Source organism: Hyalella azteca, unplaced genomic scaffold, assembly GCF_000764305.2.
Source record: "Hyalella azteca isolate HAZT.00-mixed unplaced genomic scaffold, Hazt_2.0.2 contig8774, whole genome shotgun sequence".
In the NCBI taxonomy this organism is placed as follows: domain Eukaryota; kingdom Metazoa; phylum Arthropoda; class Malacostraca; order Amphipoda; family Hyalellidae; genus Hyalella; species Hyalella azteca.
The window spans coordinates 1,256,727-1,276,384 of NW_025938859.1; the positions used below are offsets into that span (position 1 = coordinate 1,256,727).

General features: G+C 37.8%; 2 protein-coding genes across 2 annotated transcripts in view; one reads left to right on the plus strand and one right to left on the minus strand.

The window, feature by feature from the left end:
- Positions 1-676: 676 nt before the first annotated feature.
- On the plus strand, positions 677-3,573 carry LOC108676702. The gene is made up of 2 exons (XM_018164829.2): positions 677-962; positions 1,385-3,573. The coding sequence occupies exons 1-2, from the start codon at positions 756-758 to the stop codon at positions 2,054-2,056; spliced, it is 879 nt and encodes a 292-aa protein (XP_018020318.1). The 5' UTR covers positions 677-755; the 3' UTR covers positions 2,057-3,573.
- Positions 3,574-3,972: 399 nt separating this feature from the next.
- LOC108676700 (hepatocyte growth factor-regulated tyrosine kinase substrate) overlaps positions 3,973-19,658 on the minus strand; it is a 17,734-nt gene continuing 2,048 nt past the window's right edge. Inside the window, exons 2-17 of the mRNA XM_018164827.2 lie at positions 17,619-17,678; positions 16,801-16,885; positions 16,392-16,467; positions 15,409-15,597; positions 14,894-15,043; positions 14,459-14,583; positions 13,127-13,184; positions 12,201-12,338; positions 11,590-11,732; positions 10,816-10,996; positions 10,067-10,274; positions 9,213-9,336; positions 8,230-8,417; positions 7,730-7,855; positions 7,155-7,223; positions 3,973-6,147 (exon numbers count right to left, since the gene is read on the minus strand). Of these exons, the coding sequence (XP_018020316.1) occupies positions 5,780-6,147; positions 7,155-7,223; positions 7,730-7,855; positions 8,230-8,417; positions 9,213-9,336; positions 10,067-10,274; positions 10,816-10,996; positions 11,590-11,732; positions 12,201-12,338; positions 13,127-13,184; positions 14,459-14,583; positions 14,894-15,043; positions 15,409-15,597; positions 16,392-16,467; positions 16,801-16,885; positions 17,619-17,649 (2,259 nt within the window). The 5' untranslated portion in view covers positions 17,650-17,678 and the 3' untranslated portion in view covers positions 3,973-5,779. The remainder of the gene's footprint in view (positions 6,148-7,154; positions 7,224-7,729; positions 7,856-8,229; positions 8,418-9,212; positions 9,337-10,066; positions 10,275-10,815; positions 10,997-11,589; positions 11,733-12,200; positions 12,339-13,126; positions 13,185-14,458; positions 14,584-14,893; positions 15,044-15,408; positions 15,598-16,391; positions 16,468-16,800; positions 16,886-17,618; positions 17,679-19,658) is intronic.

Sequence of the window (19,658 nt, forward strand, 5' to 3'; positions counted from 1 at the left end):
TTACAGACAAACCCCGTCAAGGGACATCTTACCTTTTACTTAGTCTGTTAATGACTTGATGTTAGGCCCAAGTGGAAAATTTGGCACAAGCCGCTTGTAAATTGGGGAAAACGCCTGTGAATCTAGCCAATTTGTCCATTCTTATGGCCTTTTTTAATTTCTTTTATGAAAAATTAGAAAAATGGCCTTTTTCCATGATTTTCAGAAAATGCCCATGAAACAATCATTTTTACCTGCAATTTTAAGAAACTTCTGGATAATATAACAAATTGGCAGTGATCCTGAAGCCTATCAGTGCAGTATATATGACTTAACATAAATTTGTTCCCAAATTTTCATTTATGACATTAGCTGCAATGATATTATGGTAATGGATGAAATGACTATGAAATTAGGAGAAATAGAGAACTGATGTGACAACCAGTTATTCTTTTGTGCAAGAAAGAATTCATTTTATTAACAACATTCTGTTTTGTTTAACTGAAAACCAAAAAAAACTTGTTAATAAAATGGATTTGCTGGTTATCAATTGAACTTTCATGAAAAAAAAAACGAGTCCACTAAACTATACCCATATTACTAGTTATGTGCATTGCAATTACCAAATTTTGAATTATAAGTTATTAGATGAATTTTGTATTAACATAATAATAACCATTTTTTCTTCAACACAGGTAAAAGTGGAAGGTACAAGCATGAATCTAGTATGAAAAAATGTTACTTTCTCTCTGAAGTGAAAGGGATTATTGTTTAAAATGCTGAGTCACTATGATGTTTTGGAAGTGGCACCTGAGGCCACAGAAATGGAGGTGCGTAAGCAGTACCAGCTCTTGGCGCTGAAGCTGCATCCTGACAAACCAGCAGGAGATCACAAAAAGTTTACACAACTACAGGAGGCTTGGACAGTGCTTGCTGATCCTCATCAGAGGGCTGAGTATGATTTGCAGCTTAAAAGAGATCTGGTTAGTGTGCCATATTCATTCCATGTGCAATTATCTAAATTATCATTGAGTTTAACCTGATAAATTATAGCTAAAGTCAAAGTAGCTAAAAAGGATTTATTAGAGAAGTCAATTTAGGAGCATTATTTATTAGAGATGAAGATTTGTAGTTACCTGATGAGTTGAAATCTCAATACTTTGTGTTTGATGAATGGAATTAAGGAGACTGCAAATTTATGTAGAGGCTTGTATGAGATTTCATGGTATTCACATCTAAATTGTTGAAATATTTAATAACATTGAATTTGTTTCCATTTAGTATGTATAAACAATTTTTAACCAGAGCATTGAATGTTGTATTTTATATAAAAACAAATTCCTTTCACATAATCCTGTAATTTTGCTTGAAGTGAATGACTAATGCAATACCAATATTTTTGCAGTTATATCAGCAGTACCCAATATCAGAAGAGTTATTTCTAGAGGATCTGCACTATAGTTGTGATGAAGAGACTACCAACTACAGCCATGTGTGTCGCTGTGGTGGTCGCTACAGCATCACTGAAGAAGAGCTGCTGAGTTTGATTGACAGTGAAGTAGCTGTTATGTGTGATAATTGCTCCTTAGCTATAATTGTTGTTTTGCCCATTAGAGTTCAGACTAATCATGTGAGAATTCATGATGGCCCACAGATCAATTCTGAAAGCACAAGTGAGGAAAGAGTTGATCAAGAGGTTTTGTTGGACGCCATGGGGGGTCAAAACTGTCATGGAAAATCTTCTTTGATGGAAAATCCTCTACCTAACAGTGATAATTTTAAAGATAACAAAAATTCTCTTGAAGCAAGTGAGACAAGTGATAAATGTTGTGCAAGTGAAAAGTCTGTGCAAATGTGTAGTAAATGTTTTGAAAATCATGATGGCATGTCATGTGTGAGAGGTGATGAACAAGCATTCTCATCTGCAGGTTCATCAAAATTTTCTTTTGATGCTGCTTTTGTTCCTGAAGTTGAAACTCCATCATCATCTTCTCCCAGCAGTAATTCTCAATCACCAGAATTTTCTTACCTTTGCCCTTCTCCAAAATCTCCTTTAAGATCAGCATTCCACTCATAGTTTCACTCTATGGTTGGCAAGTTTTCATAAGCAACAACCCAGAAAACCATTACCCAAAAAGGCTCAAGACTCCCATGGCCCCCAAGTGTGAGATCACGAGATTAAGGCGATGGTATTGTGATACATCTGCCTATAATATGCCTGTCATACCATACATAGTATCACTCATCACACTCTTGAATTAGAACAAGAGCCCATAAACATATGCTGTAGCTCATGCACCAAAATTCATGTTGTTGCTTCATGTTAATAAAATATTTAAAAATTAATTGTTTCCTCTCACATTTTTTTTGGTTAATTTCATCGAATGTTGATTATTTTGACTATTGTTACCGTATCTATACATATATTATGAATGATAAAATAATAAATTGCAGTTGGTGCTTGGATGTAAAAATTTTTCAAAAATGTCCAAAAATTATCATGTCTTGCAATCGGTCATACTTTAAAATAACAGCATCAAGTATCTATATAAATGCACTCAAATTTCTAGGTGCAGCTACAAACGGTTGTGAACAACATGCATGAATCTACCATTTTTCTTCAAATATATTCTGGAACTGCAAGTAATCATCAGTTAACTTTGGCTCTCTTACAACATCTAAAAAATCTATTATAGTCTATAGATAATGTATTATAAAATGAATAATGAATATGCTGATTTATATTTAAATTCCACATTCATGCCACTATAGCATATATATCTGTGAAATAGCATTTGCCTTTAGTTTTACCAAGAGAATAAGTGAATGGGAGAATAAGTGGGTGTGAAATTATGTAGCAATTAGTACATTGCACTGGTGCAATATAAGTCTCTGAAAATAATCGTACAGAATTTTTAAATGTAATTGTAGGAATTGAAATGCCCCGTGTTGATAGGAATAGAGAGGTTGTACAGTATAAGGATCAGTGACCAAAACAATGTTTATTTTTGGCTCATCCAACTCGCTACAGGCGAGGCAGCGTAGCAAATAATATGCGATGGTATCCATGCAACCTGTTTTAATGAATGCACAAATTTTTAGTGAAGGCAAGCACCGACACAAATTGAGAAGCATGTATATAGATAGTGAATTGAGACACATCTAGGACGAAATTCTTGAAGATTTGCCGAGATTTTATGTGATTGTGCAAAAAATTCTTGCTGTCGACATTAAATGTGGAGTCTTCTTTCACAATTATTTGTCAAGTTGTTGGCTAATGAAGAATTATTTAACCAGACAGCCTGTCTATTTATAGTTGCAACTAGAATTAATTTGAAGAATTTCATCTTGCATTGCTGGATGTTGTCATGTTGATACTATGAGACAGCTTTTGTGTTGTTCATAGCAGTTAAAATGTTATTCCTAACAGAGCTGCTAATAATTCGAGTGGTGAAGGAGGAACGCGTTCCCTAAGGAAACGTTTAGGTTTAGGTTAAATAAAAGGTGTTCAGGAAGATGAAACTATCACAGTTGATGTTTAAGCTTTTATATTTTAGATCGAAACAATAGTCGAGAATAAAGAAGTTAAATTCGTGTCTGAATATTTTAATTCCTGATTTACGCGGTTTATGACAGTAATTGAGCTGATTATTGCGTACAGAATGCGTTTCATGAAAACATAAGGAACCGTTTTGGTAATTTTTCCGTTTATGTTGCTCCATACATCTATGAGGAGTTCATTGTGTTGAGCTGTGTGTATGCCTTGCTATTCATAAATAAGAAAGAATTTAGCACATCTTTGTAGTTTCGAGGCAAAGTTTAACACGAATTATTGTTGAATGGCGAATAATCTAGTTCAACAAGGGCGTTTATACCTCAATTGTAACTCATAAACTTTTCCATGGCCTGCTTTGTGTAAGTACCTTTTCAGGTGCCACGCAAAAATTAATTCGATTTCATTCACGTCGAAGGGTTTAATAAATATATCCTGTAAATGGTTATAATTTGTATAGTTGACAAACAGATATGAAGCAACAAGCACTTATGCCTGTAAAAACGTTAAAACAATGGGCTGTAAGTGAAGGAACTAATCGATGCAGTCTACGTATTGCTCGGGACGAAGTTCCATGTCTCGCACCACACATTCCTCATTGCAAGTTTGTATCACAAAAAAATTAATAATGATTAGCTGGTAATAATGATAGGAAAATACCCTGAAATTTTGCACAAGGAAACACCAGGATATAAATTATAGACAGAAAAAAAATCTCCTAGTATTCTGGGTAAGCTAACGTCAGAATATAAATGCGAATATGCATGAAGGCATATACATTGCCACCGACGCGAGTACAGTTAATGACAGGATACATTGCAAACGCACAAACTAAAACCGCAACGCTAGACCTAGCCAATCTAATAGATAGACCTAGCCTAGGGATACACGTGGCGTACAAAATAGAATATTTTAACTAGCATGGCATGACGCTAGAAGATGTCCTGCCTCGGTTATGGACAAGTTTTATATTTTGTTTTACGGGTATAATAAATTTACAGCCGCTGAGGACACAGCGACGTCCTAGCATCTCGAGTCGTCTGCTGCAACGGTAACGAAGATAATTGAACAAAAGAAAGAGGAAATGAAGATGAAGAATAAACGAAATCCAGAAAACGATAACTTATGACAAAATGAAAATAGGGAGGAAAAAATAAAAGATTGGCATGGCAGAAGTATAATTGAAGCCAACTTCATAAGGATGCATAGCCAGCATAGCTTTTTTTCTAATTCGCTTTTTGCATTTAAAATTTGATGAATAAAGTGATTTTTTTCTTACGAGTTAGCATTGAGAAATTGCATAGCCACAAAAAAATAGTCATTCCTTTACGTGCTCATGTCACCATTAATAGACAGAGAACATGTTTGCATTACGGAAGGTACGACTAACATTTTGAGTGGCTACTGCACCCATGCCCGACACGACGCTGTAGCAGCCTGCATATCAATTATTCTTTGATGTAGACAAGAATATGACGAGCATCTAGCGGAAGATAACAGGAGATAAAGATATGATCCACGCATAGGAAAGATAATACATGTATATAACCAAGATAATATAGCAACTGGAAGGGTAATAGAGATAATCCAAGTAAAGAAAGGATTGGGCGCTACAAATAATAAGAGATAGTGTAATTACACTCTCAACACAGTGACCGTAACAGGTAAAGTACACATAGTAAACTTACCAGGTAAAAAATAAGTCCGGTAGTGATAGAAGTGCAGCTAAAAATAAAAGTGCGGTTGTCACGTATGACAAATTACACAACAAATAATTCAATTCTATGGAACAGATTTGCTGACTTTTATCATATTCATTTGGAGCGGCCGAATAAGTTACGAAATATTTCATTAATTTCAACACCTTAAAAATCGTAGACTCCTTGGTTGATTAGGTTTCTTTCCAAGCCCCGAGCATAAATTCCCAGGAGGAAGCAAGCGAGGAGTTTTCATAAATTCTTTACAAAAAAGGCGGAACATATAAACTCTACTTGGAATATAATGAATCGTTCACTACCACAAGAAGCTATCGCTGATAAAAGCGTTATGACAAGCGTGACAAGTAGACACGTTTGTAGACACGATAAGTCTACACTACATATACAACATGCGTATACTCGTACATGTTGGTAAACATAATGTTAGGTGAAGACTTTGTATTCAACTAAGTCATTCATGTCTGTAAACATGACGCTACGTTAAGACCTTTTTCAGTTAGTTGTGACAGTAGAACTAATATATGTCTAATTAGTCGAACGATATCAGTTCAGCCTGCTGCTGTTGCTCTTCTGGCAGTGGCTGAAGTGGCTGAGGTGGCAGGTGACTTGGCTGAAAAGGCTGTGGACCAGGCTGAAAAGGTTGTGGGCCAGGCTGGAGAGGCTGTTGGCCTGGCTGGAGTGGCTGCTGGCCAGGCTGAAGCGGCTGAGGGCCAGGCTGGAGTGGCTGCTGGCCAGGCTGGAGTGGCTGCTGGCCAGGCTGGAGTGGCTGTTGGCCTGGCTGAAATGGCTGTTGACCAGGCTGGAGTGGCTGCTGGCCTGGCTGAAGTGGCTGTTGGCCTGGCTGATGAGGGTAGCCCACAGGCGTCGGCTGTCCGCCATTAGCACCTGCGAAATATACTGAATGTAAAGAAGATAAGATTAAAATGGTGGAATAAAAAACACGTGAGCAGCGAGGTACATTAACCTTAAATAATGCAGGCAGACAGCAAAATTGCAAGCTAGGAAACGAGACTGACATAAAAGAAATAACGTGTGATATTATACACTCGTGAACCCGGAGAGCAGCTCAAGACTCGTGACGCAAGAAATTAAGAAAGTGAGATTACAGATGAAAATTTAAATAAATACGTGAACAGCACAATGATAAAAATATAATAATCAACGCGAAGTAAACAAAAATAAATCTATTTTAAAAATTATGTATGGGAAACAAGCACGAGGTGCTAAGAATCAGTCATGCAAAGAATATAGGGTATATACATACATATGGATCTTTGAAATGAATCTAAAGAAAGTTTCAGAATGAATTTTGGAGCATAATCTATGACAACCATTATAATACACAGAGAAAAATTTACGAGAAGTCCATGGCAGTTACGGCATTTGTGAGCTTAAATGTACTTAATAAAATTGCGCAAGGAGTTGTGTTCCAACATCAACTGCTATAAACGTCAAGCAACACAAATTTGGATCGATTTCGTATTTATAAGCAGGCTTGACTTGTGAGACGCAAATAATTTCATACTCCAAAAATCCGTGAAAGGTTGCAAAAAATATATATTAAAAAAATAAATAAATCATAACTTGAAAATTCCGACAATGAACTGAAACTTCATGAAATGATTTAACATATAGAAGGTAATGGATGAGAGGTAGCATATATAGGAACATTAAGATACATAAAAAAAATTCATCAAAAACGCAATAAAAACAAGAGGCATTTTTCTAAAAGCACAAATAAAATTTTATAGAAGTAAGATTTAGCTGAATATGTCGAAAAGATGCTTAGGAAAATTGAAAACTCACCTAGCAGTGAGTGAGAAGCGCTTAGTCAGCAATAGCATCAACAGCTGTAGCCTATGATGAAAATGTATGATGAGTATACATAACCTACATGAACTCACCAGGACCATGTGCAGTCATGTAGGGCATGTAGGGGTTGCCAGGCATGTTGCTCGGATATGTGACACCTCCTGCAACATGCGAGCATGTGAGTAACATGAGACGTGTGGGCAACATGGGGCATGTGTCCAAAAAGATGAGTGAAGTGTGTACGGGTAGAAATCTCTTGCAAGTCGACAAATGAACACTTTAAACGAGAATATAAAATAGACTGCTACGTTATAAAAAGTGATTATAAATAGTCTGCTAAGTTAAAGAAAGCAACAAACAAATTCATGAAAATTGAGCAAAGGAAGAAGCAATTTTATCATCTTCCTGCTCAGCACTTTCTAGCTCATCATGGAAGAAGGATTTACAAATGAAATAAATAAAGGGGGGAATAAATAAATCACACAATAAACAAAGGGTCTATGAATAAAAGGTCTATAAATAAAGTGTCTATAAATAAAAGGTCTATAATATAGGGTCTACAAATACAGAGCCTATAAATTAGACGCCTATAAATAAAGAGCCTATAAATCAAGCGTCTATAAATAAAGTGTCTAGGAGCTCATCACCGCCGTCCATATTAACTCACCAGCCATGTGCGGGGCCGCAGCCATGTGAGGTCCCGTCATGTGGGGCTCAGCCATGTGAGGTCTAGCCATGTGGGGCTCAGCCATGTGAGGCGGCCCAGCCATCGGCTGGCTGTAGAATGGCTGACCTGTTGTTATAAAAAATTCATGAATTACAAACGTGAATATTTAAGATGTTTGTATAGCGTGCATATTTATACCAAGTTTGAGTGAATAATAATGTTTCTAACATGAAAATTCATTATCTAATAGCAGAGAAGACTTGTTATAAGTTAACAGTTGTATAACTTGACATACTTGCATTATTGAGCAATCAGGGTAGGTATACTATATAATTAAACACGTAGGAAATCAAATGAAACCAAATTGAAATAAGAGCGATCGCATTAACATGAGCACAGTTTTTGTGAACTCTTCAAATATCCATTATAATATAAAATAATGAATTTAGGAATCTATTTCAATTAATTGGAAACATGACAATATCATAGAGTGGTCAGACCTGGCTGAGGTGGCTGAGCAGCCATGGCTGGCGGGAGTGGCTGACCCGGCAGTATGGCTGGCGGTGGCTGATGCATGAGCTGGCGTTCAGTCTGCGCCATGCGATGCACAGCCAGCTGGCGTTGATACTCCAGATATTCCTGCTTCTTCTTGCGCATCACTTCCAGCTTCTGCATCATTTGGATCTGCCTGCAAATATCAACATTTATAGTATCAAGAAATTCATCTTCTTCTGCCATATTTTATGCCGCATAACGTTTTGCTCTAACACAAATTATTTAAATTCGTGGGGTAATTCAGATAGATTCTGCATTACGGCCCGTTTCCACTGTGAGACTCTGCGCGACTGACGCCTGGAAAACTGGCTTTTTCAGTCCAGACTGAGGCAGTCCGGACCATCGGGACTGGCGCGACGGGGAGTCAAGCGCCGTTCAATCTTGACTATGATTGAGCCGCGCATGCATGCGGGAGTGTCACTGCATGTGACTTCCGTCCAAGAAGGTTGTGTGTTGCTGTCGCTCCAATATACGCACTGAAATGCATAGCGAGGCAGAGCGGTAGCCCAGATGGAACTCAGTCTCGATCCCAGCACATGAGCGTAGTGGAAACGCGCACGCCAGTTTTGAGGCCTAGCCACGAGGCTTATTGGTCTCAGGCCAGTTTCAATAGTTCAGAATCAGTCCCGTAGTGGAAAAGGGCCTTTACCAGCGGTTGCAAGTAACTCACAAAATAGGATTCATTCACTTGGGAATCAAACGTAAAATATCTTCGTCATCTATCTTTGCATGCGCCACGGCAGCGATCAATTTGGAAAAGTATTAGGATTATTTTTTTATAATTGAACTTAACATAAATGTGATGGGGCATGACTAACCTCACACGCTGCTGCTCCTCCCTCTCCCTCCTCCCTCTCACCTCACACGCTGCTGCTCCTCCCTCTCCCTCCTCCCTCTCACCTCACACGCTGCTGCTCCTCCCTCTCACCTCACACGCTGCTGCTCTTCCCTCTCCCTCCTCTTCCTCTCCCTATGGTCCTCCCTGAGCGCCTCGAGAGCCGCGCGAGCGTCGCGGGTTTGATTGAGTTTGTCCTGCAGTTGCTCGTACCAAACTGCCCGCGTATTGGGACATATTGGGGCATATTGGTACAGATTGGCATATATTGAGTATGCAAGTTTGGGACATATTGGTACAGATTGGTACATATAGGACTAATAATTTTGCAGTTATCCGTGATGGTGCGCGCCTATATCATACGATTAATTGGGATAGTCAGCAGGTGTGCCTGTAAGGACTTCATCAGCATTATGTTGTTTCAACAAACATTGCGTGGTTGCTCATTTTGTGATTTGTATGAAATTTTAAGACTCAACCATAAATGCAAAGTGACAAACCTGACCTACTGAAGTATTTTTTATATCATTTAAAAATACAACGAGTCAACTTATCCCTAAATTGACCTCAACACCTCAATTATTTAATCAAGCAAGTGTAAGCGTCAAGGAAGGATGTAACTGGAGCGATGAATGAGATAAACTAGGCTACGTTTGATGCAGTGAACGGGATAGTAAATGCTTCATCTGCAGGGTTCCTAGAGCGCTAGTGACCAAGGATAACCTCACTTAGCCTCCTGCAGGTGCAGGATGAGCGCTATATCTAAAGGGATCCTAGAGCGCTAGTGACCAAGAATACCTCACTTAGCCTCCTGCAGGTGCAGGATGGGCGCTAATCTGTTGGGTTCCTAGAGTGCTAGTGACCAAGAATACCTCACTTAGCCTCCTGCAGGTGCAGGATGGGCGCTAATCTGTTGGGTTCCTAGAGTGCTAGTGACAAATGCAAACCTCGCTTAGCCTCCTGCTGCTGCAGGTGTTGCTGCAGCTGCTCATGCATGGTGGTGAGGTTCATGAAGAGCGACTGCACTGAAGTGTCGTGGGCGATGGGGCGGCCGCGCGACTGGTTGCTCTTCATACGGTTCACGAACACGTCCAGCTGCGCACGGAACGTCGACACGAACTCGTTCATGTCGTCCTCGTTGCTCGTCTGCAGTGCCTGTAACGTAAGCGTTCGTAATATAAAGACAGGCAATAATAATCAACGTAATATAATGCAGAGCCTGTAACGTAAGCGTTCCTAATATAAAGATAAACAATAACAATCAACATAAAAGTAATGCAGAGCCTGTAACGTAAGCGTTCCTAATATGAAGATAGGCAATAACAATCAATGATTATCATCAATCATGATTATCAATCAAATTATGAATCACGATTATCCGTCATAATTATCAATCACGATTATCAAGCATGATTATCCATCATGATTATCACTATAACATTGAGACGAGCTGTATGAACAACTCACGCCCACCTCTTCCCTCTTGCCGAGTGAAATACATTATTGATCACAGTAATTTAATGTTTAATACATTATTGATCACAGTAATTTAATCTTTAATACATTATTGATCACAGTAAGTTAATGTTTAATACATTATTGATCACAGTAATTTAATCTTTAATACATTATTGATCACAGTAAGTTAATGTTTAATAATGAACATTATTATGTTCATTATTGATCACACGCCCACCTCTTCCCTCTTGCCGGGGGGTGAGGTGGGGGAGGCGAGCTCTTTAATTGCCCCGCCCTCAGCAGCCACGTCCTCGGTGGAGCCTTCGTCAGCAGCTGAGTAGCGGCTCTTGTTGCTGTTGTTCTTGTTGCTGCTGTTGTTCTGTTGCTTACGCTGTTCCCAGTGTGAACGGTTTAGGTACCTGGAAATAAATCAGATCCCTCATTTTTCAATCAAAACTATAAAAAATTGCTGCCTATGCAAATGAATAAATAGAGAATAGGATTAGTTATTAATAAAAGAAAAAATTAAAAAGAAACTAAAATATTTGTCAGAACAATGAAGTAATTGAGTGAAGGAAAGTGTCAATTGACCTGTGCATTGTTCCTTCTTGTCTTAACTGGAACACCAGAACAGAAATTATTAGAAATCATATTTTTTAACTAGGAAAATAAATCATATTTTATTCATTTTATTTAATTTATAAATCATTTTTTGATCCAGAGAAAATTGAATAATAATTTATTTATAATTATCATTGACAATGTAAAAACGTCGAATGCAACAAAATAAAAAGAATACTAACGATCAACTGCAAAAAATCATATTTTTGAGCTAGAAGAAATTAAATAATAATTTATTTATAATTATCGTTAACAATGTAAAAACGTCCAATGCAACAAAATAAAGATAATACTCATTAACTTCAAAATTCAATTAGATGCTCAACAATTATATATTGAATTAAGAATTGCTTCATCTGAATTGCCATCCCTAAATCCCCCAGCCCCTGACTTGGCAAGCTCATCCGTCTCCCCCTGGGTGCTCGGTGGGGGGGCGGCGGCGGGTGGGGGAGAAGGGGAGTGTGGGGGAGCAGACACCCCCCCACCGTTACGCCATCCCCCTCCCCCCAGCATGGTGGAAGTGTGCCGTAATTTCTGCAAGTAAAATAAAAGAGTTAGATGCTATCATAAATACAAGAGTTATGCGTTACCATAAACACAAGAGTTGGACATTACCATAAATACAAGAGTCAGACGTTACCATAAACACAAGAGTCAGACATTACCATAAATATCAAGTGTTTGCAAATTTTCCATGCAATTAACTGACATTCTTGATCTTTTTCTTAGCTTCAGAGCGGGACAGTGCGAGCTGCCTTAGCAGCAATTCTACATTTAACTTTCCTATTTTAGCAACAAAAATACTTCTTCAACCAAGTTTTACTATAATGATGGAATTAATAGTGAGTAATTAACCTCGTTGATCTTGTTCTCAGCGTAAGAGCGACAGTGCGAGCTGCCTTAACATTAATTCTACATTAAACATTCCAGTTTTGGCAACAATAATAAACCAAGTTTTAGGACAATGAATGAATTAATGTGAATTAATATTAAGTAATTAACCTCGTTGATCTTGTTCTCAGCGTCAGAGCGGGACAGAGCTAGCGCGAGCTGCAGCTCTTCCTCCTCCTGCAGCTCTGCTTCAGTCTTGCTGGTCCCAGTGCTGCTGCTCTTGCTGCTGCTGCTGCCTGCTGGGGCTTTCTGGGCCACCGTCATGGGTAATATGATATTAGACTATATGAATAATATGCTATTAGACTATGAAGGATAATATGCTATAAGACTATGAAGGGTAATATGCTATTAGACTATGATGAATAATATGATATTAGACTATATGAATAATAATCACCTATTAGATATGATTAATAATACGATATTAGTATATGATGTGTCAGCTATTACACCATGATGAATAATAATCGATTAGGCTATGATGAATAATAAACAATTAGACGATGCTGATTAATCAGCAATTAGACTATGATGAATAATCAATGATTAGGCTATTATAAATCATCAACCAATAGATCATGATAAATGAACATAAATTAGATCATGATGAATCGTCAACTCTGTTTATATTGCTCCACAAATATATTCGTCTCAAAGATCAGTATGGCGCCATTAACATATTCATTATATTACTCAGAAAAAGGAGTTTTTCTCGTAAATTCGACACGCTACGAACTGTTTCTGTCCTGGTGCTTCTTACGATTTCAGGAAAATAAGCTTGCCACCAAGCATCTAAACTTTAAATAACCTTGTTGAACGTATTTTCAACAATTTTGAGCGTGTTTTCAACGTTACAGGTCATATTTTCAACGTTGATAAACGCGTTTTCAACGTTGTTGAACGTGTTTAGAGTAGCAACTCACCTTGCCGGGGCTGACATATGTCTTTATATTACAATTGTGTGTACAAATACATAATAAAATTAATAAATATTAGAGTAGAATTTTAGTAGAGTAGTAGAATTAATAACTGACCTTGGCGGGACTGGAGGCAGTGGCGTCGTCCTTGCTCTTGCTCCTGCCGCTCTGGGGACTGTGTGGGTAAAACACGTCTCAATACAGGCAGGCTTAACTACACACACACACACACACATGTGTATGAAATATGTGTACATACAATGCTAGGGCGTGCACATAAACTTGTTCATACCTTCACATGATACGTGTACATACAATACTAGGGTGTGCACATAAACGTCTTCATACCTTTATACAATATGTGTAGGTACATACAATGCTTGGGTGTACAAATAAACTTGTACATAACTTCACATGATACATATATATACAATACGGGAGTATAAATAAACTTGTACATACCTCACATAACACGTGTACCTACATACAATGCTTAGGTGTAGAAATTAACGTGTTCATACCTACACATGAAGGTATGATGGTCTTCATACACAAAGGTATGAAGGTTTAGTCAGGCTTTATCAGTTGCGTATTGGATTTAAAAAGCAAGTCAGACGTCGTGAAATGAATGAAAAAACAGGGAAATGGTCTTATAAAGATTTATTGTCATAAAAAAATTGGTTCTGTGCGTTTCCAAGCCAGAAACTCGATGTTAGTTAGGTGGGCAGAGTTCAAATACGTTGCTTTTGAGCTTGGTAGATAAATTACGAACAACAATGTGGATTAATTCTTGAGATGATGAATAAATCAAAGATTTATTTGAAGTCGGGAAGAAGAGAAAGCTGAATAAATTTAAAAAATAGAATTTTACAATGATTTAAACTAGGAAAAAGAGAACAATTTTACATGAAATGGAAAAAATCACGTGCTCAAAAGAAGGAGTAGCGTGCACTGGCAACATATAAGAGAGGGAGTGACGTGTACTGGCAACATATAAGACAGGGAGTGACGTGCACTGGCAACATATAAGAGAGGGAGTGACGTGTACTGGCAACATATAAGAGAGGGAGTGACGTGCACTGGCAACATATAAGAGAGGGAGTGACGTGCACTGGCAACATATAAGAGAGGGAGTGACGTGTACTGGCAACATATAAGAGAGGGAGTGACGTGCACTGGCAACATATAAGAGAGGGAGTGACGTGTACTGGCAACATATAAGACAGGGAGTGACGTGCACTGGCAACATATGACAGGGAGTCACATATACTGGCAAACAAGTGACGTGCACAAGCAAAGGAGTGACGTGCACTAGCAAACAAGAGACGTGCACTAACAAGTGACGTGCGCTGGCAACATATAAGAGAGGGAGTCACGTGCATTAGCAAGCAAGTGAGGTGCCCTAATAAACAAGTGACATGCACCAGTAAACAAGTGACGGTCACTGACGTGTTGATGTCGTGGTAGCAGCTGACGCAGACTCGCACCTCCTTCTCGATGCCGAACTTGGGGATAATGGAGGACTTGCTGCTGCAGTCGTGGCAGAAGATCTGGCCACACGCGCGGCAGTGGTGCTGAGAACATGAAGATCATTAATAACAAACATGAGGCTCATTATTAGTTGTTAATATGAGGCTCATTAATAACAACCATGAGGCTCATTATTAGTTGTTAAGATGAGACTCATTAATTAACAACTTCTATTATCTTGAATTCACCATTCAAGACACGATTTATTGTTCAAGAGACGGTGGTTAATTAAATAAAAATAAATAATTAGTAGAAATACCTTGCGTTTAATAAGTGTGAAAACCATTCAAGACACGATTTATTGTTCAAGAGACGATGGTTAACCAAATAAAAATAAATAATGTGTAGAAATACCTTGCGCTTAATAAGTGTGAAGGTGCTGCGGCAGCGGTAGCAGCAGTCAGCCTCAACCCAGTTCGGGGCGGCGTCGGAGGAGTACAGAGCAGCCGCCTCGTTGTTCATCGTGATGTTGAAGCCCTTGACCTGCAGGATGTTCGCCAGGTCCTGCAACAACAATAAGTCATCGTGATGTTGAAGCCTTTGACCTGCAGGATGTTCGCCAGGTCCTGCAACAACAATAAGTCATCGTGATGTTGAAGCCTTTGACCTGCAGGATGTTCGCCAGGTCCTGCAACAACAATAAGTCATCGTGATGTTGAATCCTTTGACCTGCAGGATGTTCGCCAGGTCCTGCAAATAATGATATAAGCACCGTCTTCTGTGTCCAGCCTATACTGACGTCCTGTAGGCAATACTTGAAAACACTTTACGCTTTAATATATTACACGAAATGTATAAAAATAAAACAGAAAAGTGTTTTGCAATCTTGAAAACATAATGCAAAATAAAGAGCCATCACTAGCCCTGACCTGCACAGCCTGCAGTTTAGGCTGGCCTTTGAAGGCGCTGCACCAGCTGCCGAGCAGGAAGCAGGCTGCGCTGCGCACCTCATCGTTGGTGTTGGAGCGGATGAGCTCCTCCATCGCTTCACAGTACGGGCGGCTGCACACTTCCACGTGGATTGCTTCACCACAGTTCTTCACTACTGCTTCCAGAACCTGAAGTGTTAATACAAATAAATATATTGACTATTAAATGAAGGTTTTATTGAAGACCAGAGAGTATTATTGACAATTAAATTATTTTTAAATTATAATAAAATGTCCCTTGGAAACCTGATATTTGAGTTTTCAATTCCTATCAAAAGCCTAATTCACCAAATAGAGAAAAACAATAAGAAAATTGTCAATAAGAAATAAATAAGACTCTTTGGTCTTCAATGAAACCTGCATTAAAGAACAACTCCTGCCAAACTACACCAATGACTTTTAAATGTGCATGTATAAATGAGATCACATATGAGGTTATTCAATTAACTCAATATTTGAATTTTTCAATACAAGTAATGAATGAATGCACTAGTTTAATACTGCTGCCCACTCTTACAGGATGAACTTATATACAAGTGCAAGTGATCATCAAGTTGCATACATGATTTTATCTTCTATCTTGATTAAATGGTAGGCTACAAGATTATGAATATTGATTAAAATCATTGACAACATTAAACATATGGCAAAAAATATATTTAAAAACATAAAAATTATTTAAAATTTGATTTGATGCTTTAAAAAAAATGTAGAGCCTCCTTCATGCCAAATGAAGAGTTTTTTAAATTGGTCTTGACATTGGGCAAGATAACCTGATGACTGGGCAATAAAAACTGACCTGCAGCGTCATAAGCACCACATAGGGCAGCATAACCTGATGACTGGACAATAAAAACTGACCTGCAGCGTCATAAGCACCACATAGAGCAACATAACCTGATGACTGGACAATAAAAACTGACCTGCAGCGTCATAAGCACCACGTTGGGATTCTTGTCTTTCAGCCTGGCGTAGATGCACTGCACTGCCTGCTTGGCACTGCAGTTTGAAGGACACAATTAGAAATATTACTGCAAACATACATTAAGAAGCAAGCAAATGAGAAAGTTAAATCTGCATCAAACAATTTAAAAGAACTAATGCCACTTTCATGACAATGTCTCATAGATGAAAAGATGTTCAATGCATAGGTTTAAAGTTCTGAATTTTATAGATATAGGCCCCCACAAAATAGGTTAAAATATCATCAAGGAACTTCTACAATAAATTGTTTTCACCAGATACATTATAAACAACAACTACTGAACAGTAGGGCAACTCAAAGAACAGTTGAGGAAAAAGGCAATTACTTACACAGCACTTAAGCCTGACCTGACATCATTCTGACGAATAGCATCTACGATCTGCATCGTAGACAGCATGTCAACCTCCAGCAGAAGAGAATTGGTAGCCTTCTCTGCAAATATTTAAATTTAAACAAATTTGAATTTAAACCAAAAAATTGTTAAAACCTATATAAACAAGTGTTTATATAGGTTTTATAAACAAATCCCTCAATTTTATGAAGAAAATTGCAAATCATTAAATCTCAAAAAGAGGAAAAATTCACAGAGTGTTTGGCTGTTAGCCTAAGCCCCATGAAAATATTCTTGCATGGAATAGCTCATCTTTTTGAGCGTCAACTGACCAGAGAGTTCCTGTCATTTATAGAACTGGGAGATTCCTGCTAGATGAATAATATACTTCCTACCTAATTATTAAGAAAAGTGCACAATTTGGCAGTGAAATTCCAAAAGTAATTAAAATTTTACCCTTTGGAGCTACAAAATTTCACTAGTAAGTAGGAAAAATGGTCTCCTGAAAGTATGTATATCTAATGGTAATATGAGTACATTGTACCAAATTAGCTAGTTTCAAAAAATAAATAGTTAGAGTTCTGTATATGTATCTCTGATGATCTTGGACCATATTCCATTCATACAAATTAAGTATTCATTTCATTAAATATTAGGAAAAAAATAGGGATGCTCCTGGTGACAGACTTTGAATTAAACAGAAATCCTTGGGAAAAGCTGTCAGATGAACTAAATGAATAATTTATTTCATACAATTTGGATGCAATGTAAAAATATATCAACTATTAAAACAAAGTTTAGATTGATAAGAATAAGTTTTAGTAAGGAACTCACCCAGCAGCAAACTAATCTCAGATGAAGGCATGATGATTCCAGTTTTTTTTTACTGCAGCACTGAAAAATGAAATGAGATTTTTCAACAAATCTTTATAGATATAACAAAAACTTTTTCAATAATTTGGAGAGTGAGAGTGGTATGAATCAAGGCAATAATTCCAAACAGGGTAAACGCGGTATATTCCGACATCGTGGGTAATTCCGACACTTCTCAACTTTTTTCCTTTATATTAAGCTTTGTCTTAGTTCCACGCATTCATTGATGGTTGAAATAGTGAGGTCATACTATTGCGTGCCATACTATTGCCAAAACACTAGGTCTGGGCCATCTGGCAGGAAAATGTTGAGATTCAAAGAGAGACAGTGCAAGTCACCCAGTGAGAACATCAAAAAACGTGTCAAAGTTGATAGTTGACCTTGCTCTACCAAACAGTGATAAACTGTTTGTGTAGAAAGAATATTGTGGTTTGAGACTTTTAAATAAGTCTGTGAATATATTAGAAATCTTTTAAGTATACTTGTAATTGCTAATTTCAAGTGGTAAATAAATTAATAGATGATTAAGTTAAGAGACGGTTTTAGACGCATAAAAACTAATTCTGACACAGCTTGGAATTAGATACACACAGCTCGCAAAACTTAAAATTTTCCTAATTAAAAACTTAATAGCTCTCAATTAAAAGCCTAATTAAGTAGTGTTCAATATTCATTACTGTTCTAATTCAGAGCTGTGTCCTATTCCAATACAGCTCACACAGAGATCGGAATTTGAACACATGAGGGTTGGAATTACGAATTAGTAGTTTGAAGCGTGGCCAAAATTAGTCTCACAAAATGCCAAATTTAGTCACACTCAGCGCCGGAATATATGAATTTTGCAGGTTTGCATTCTGAAAGCTTTTAAATGAATATGGTAACAGTTTGTGACGTTTCATCGTTGCTGGCGCGAAGCGCAGTGTTTTGAGAGTGACATAAAGCAAACAGAACTCGAGTTGCGCATACGGTGATTTTTTTGTCGGAATATACCGCGTTTACTTTACCTCAGTTCTGATTTTTGAATAACAAAATTTCTGAAATGAGTGATTATGAGTCATACAGAAAAGTGAGTGAAAAGTGAAAAATGAGTGATTATGAGTCTCATACTGAATATAGATATGAAAAGTTTAGTGATACAAATGAGAAATTATTTTAAAATTAAATTAATTAATTAAACATTAAAGTCACTAGTAGCCTAGTAGGTACACCAATAAAAAGTTGTCAAAATGTCCCCTTACTGTTACTGGGCCTTAGGACCCTTACTAGTTACTTCTACGAGCCGTGATTCTATTTCACCGAGCCGTGAATTCCATATCTCGGCCATGAAAAGCCATTTACGAGGTGCGAATGCGAATTTATTTACAAAGTTTATGCACGTGTTACCCCAAATCTCTAATTTTACCCTTAAACAGTCAAACGGCAACAATAAAATTTGTCTTTACTGTAAGTTCAGCACGTGTTAATATACAGTCTGACCGCTTTGACATGACCGCAACTATGTGCGATCTTCAACAAACGTTTTGTTTATTTGTTTACATTACGATGTTTATGTTTTTTCTGCAAGATATTTTTGGCGGAAATGGTAAAGCAATGCGGATTGCGGAAGTTGAAAATTTTATGAAATGACATGTTTGCGAAGTGCAAACCGCGATTTTTTAATCAAACAAAAATTTATGACATTCGAGCCGTGAGATTTCATACCTACTGAAATTATATGATATTAGAGCCGCGATATTTCAGACAAAAATAGGACTTTTCCAGACTAGACTGGACACCGGTCGCCAATTATGCTTCTCCATAAATCGCGATTTACGATCGATATGGCTGATGCGCCGTATTGATCTACATGCTACGATTGTAACTATGTGTTGTAGCGCGTAGTTCCAATGGCTGTGAGAGCTACATTTGAGCACCCAAGCATACGAGCTCATAGCCACCTGAACTACGCGATGTAGCGCGCAGTTCCGGCGCCTGTGAGAGCTACATTTGAGCACCCAAGCA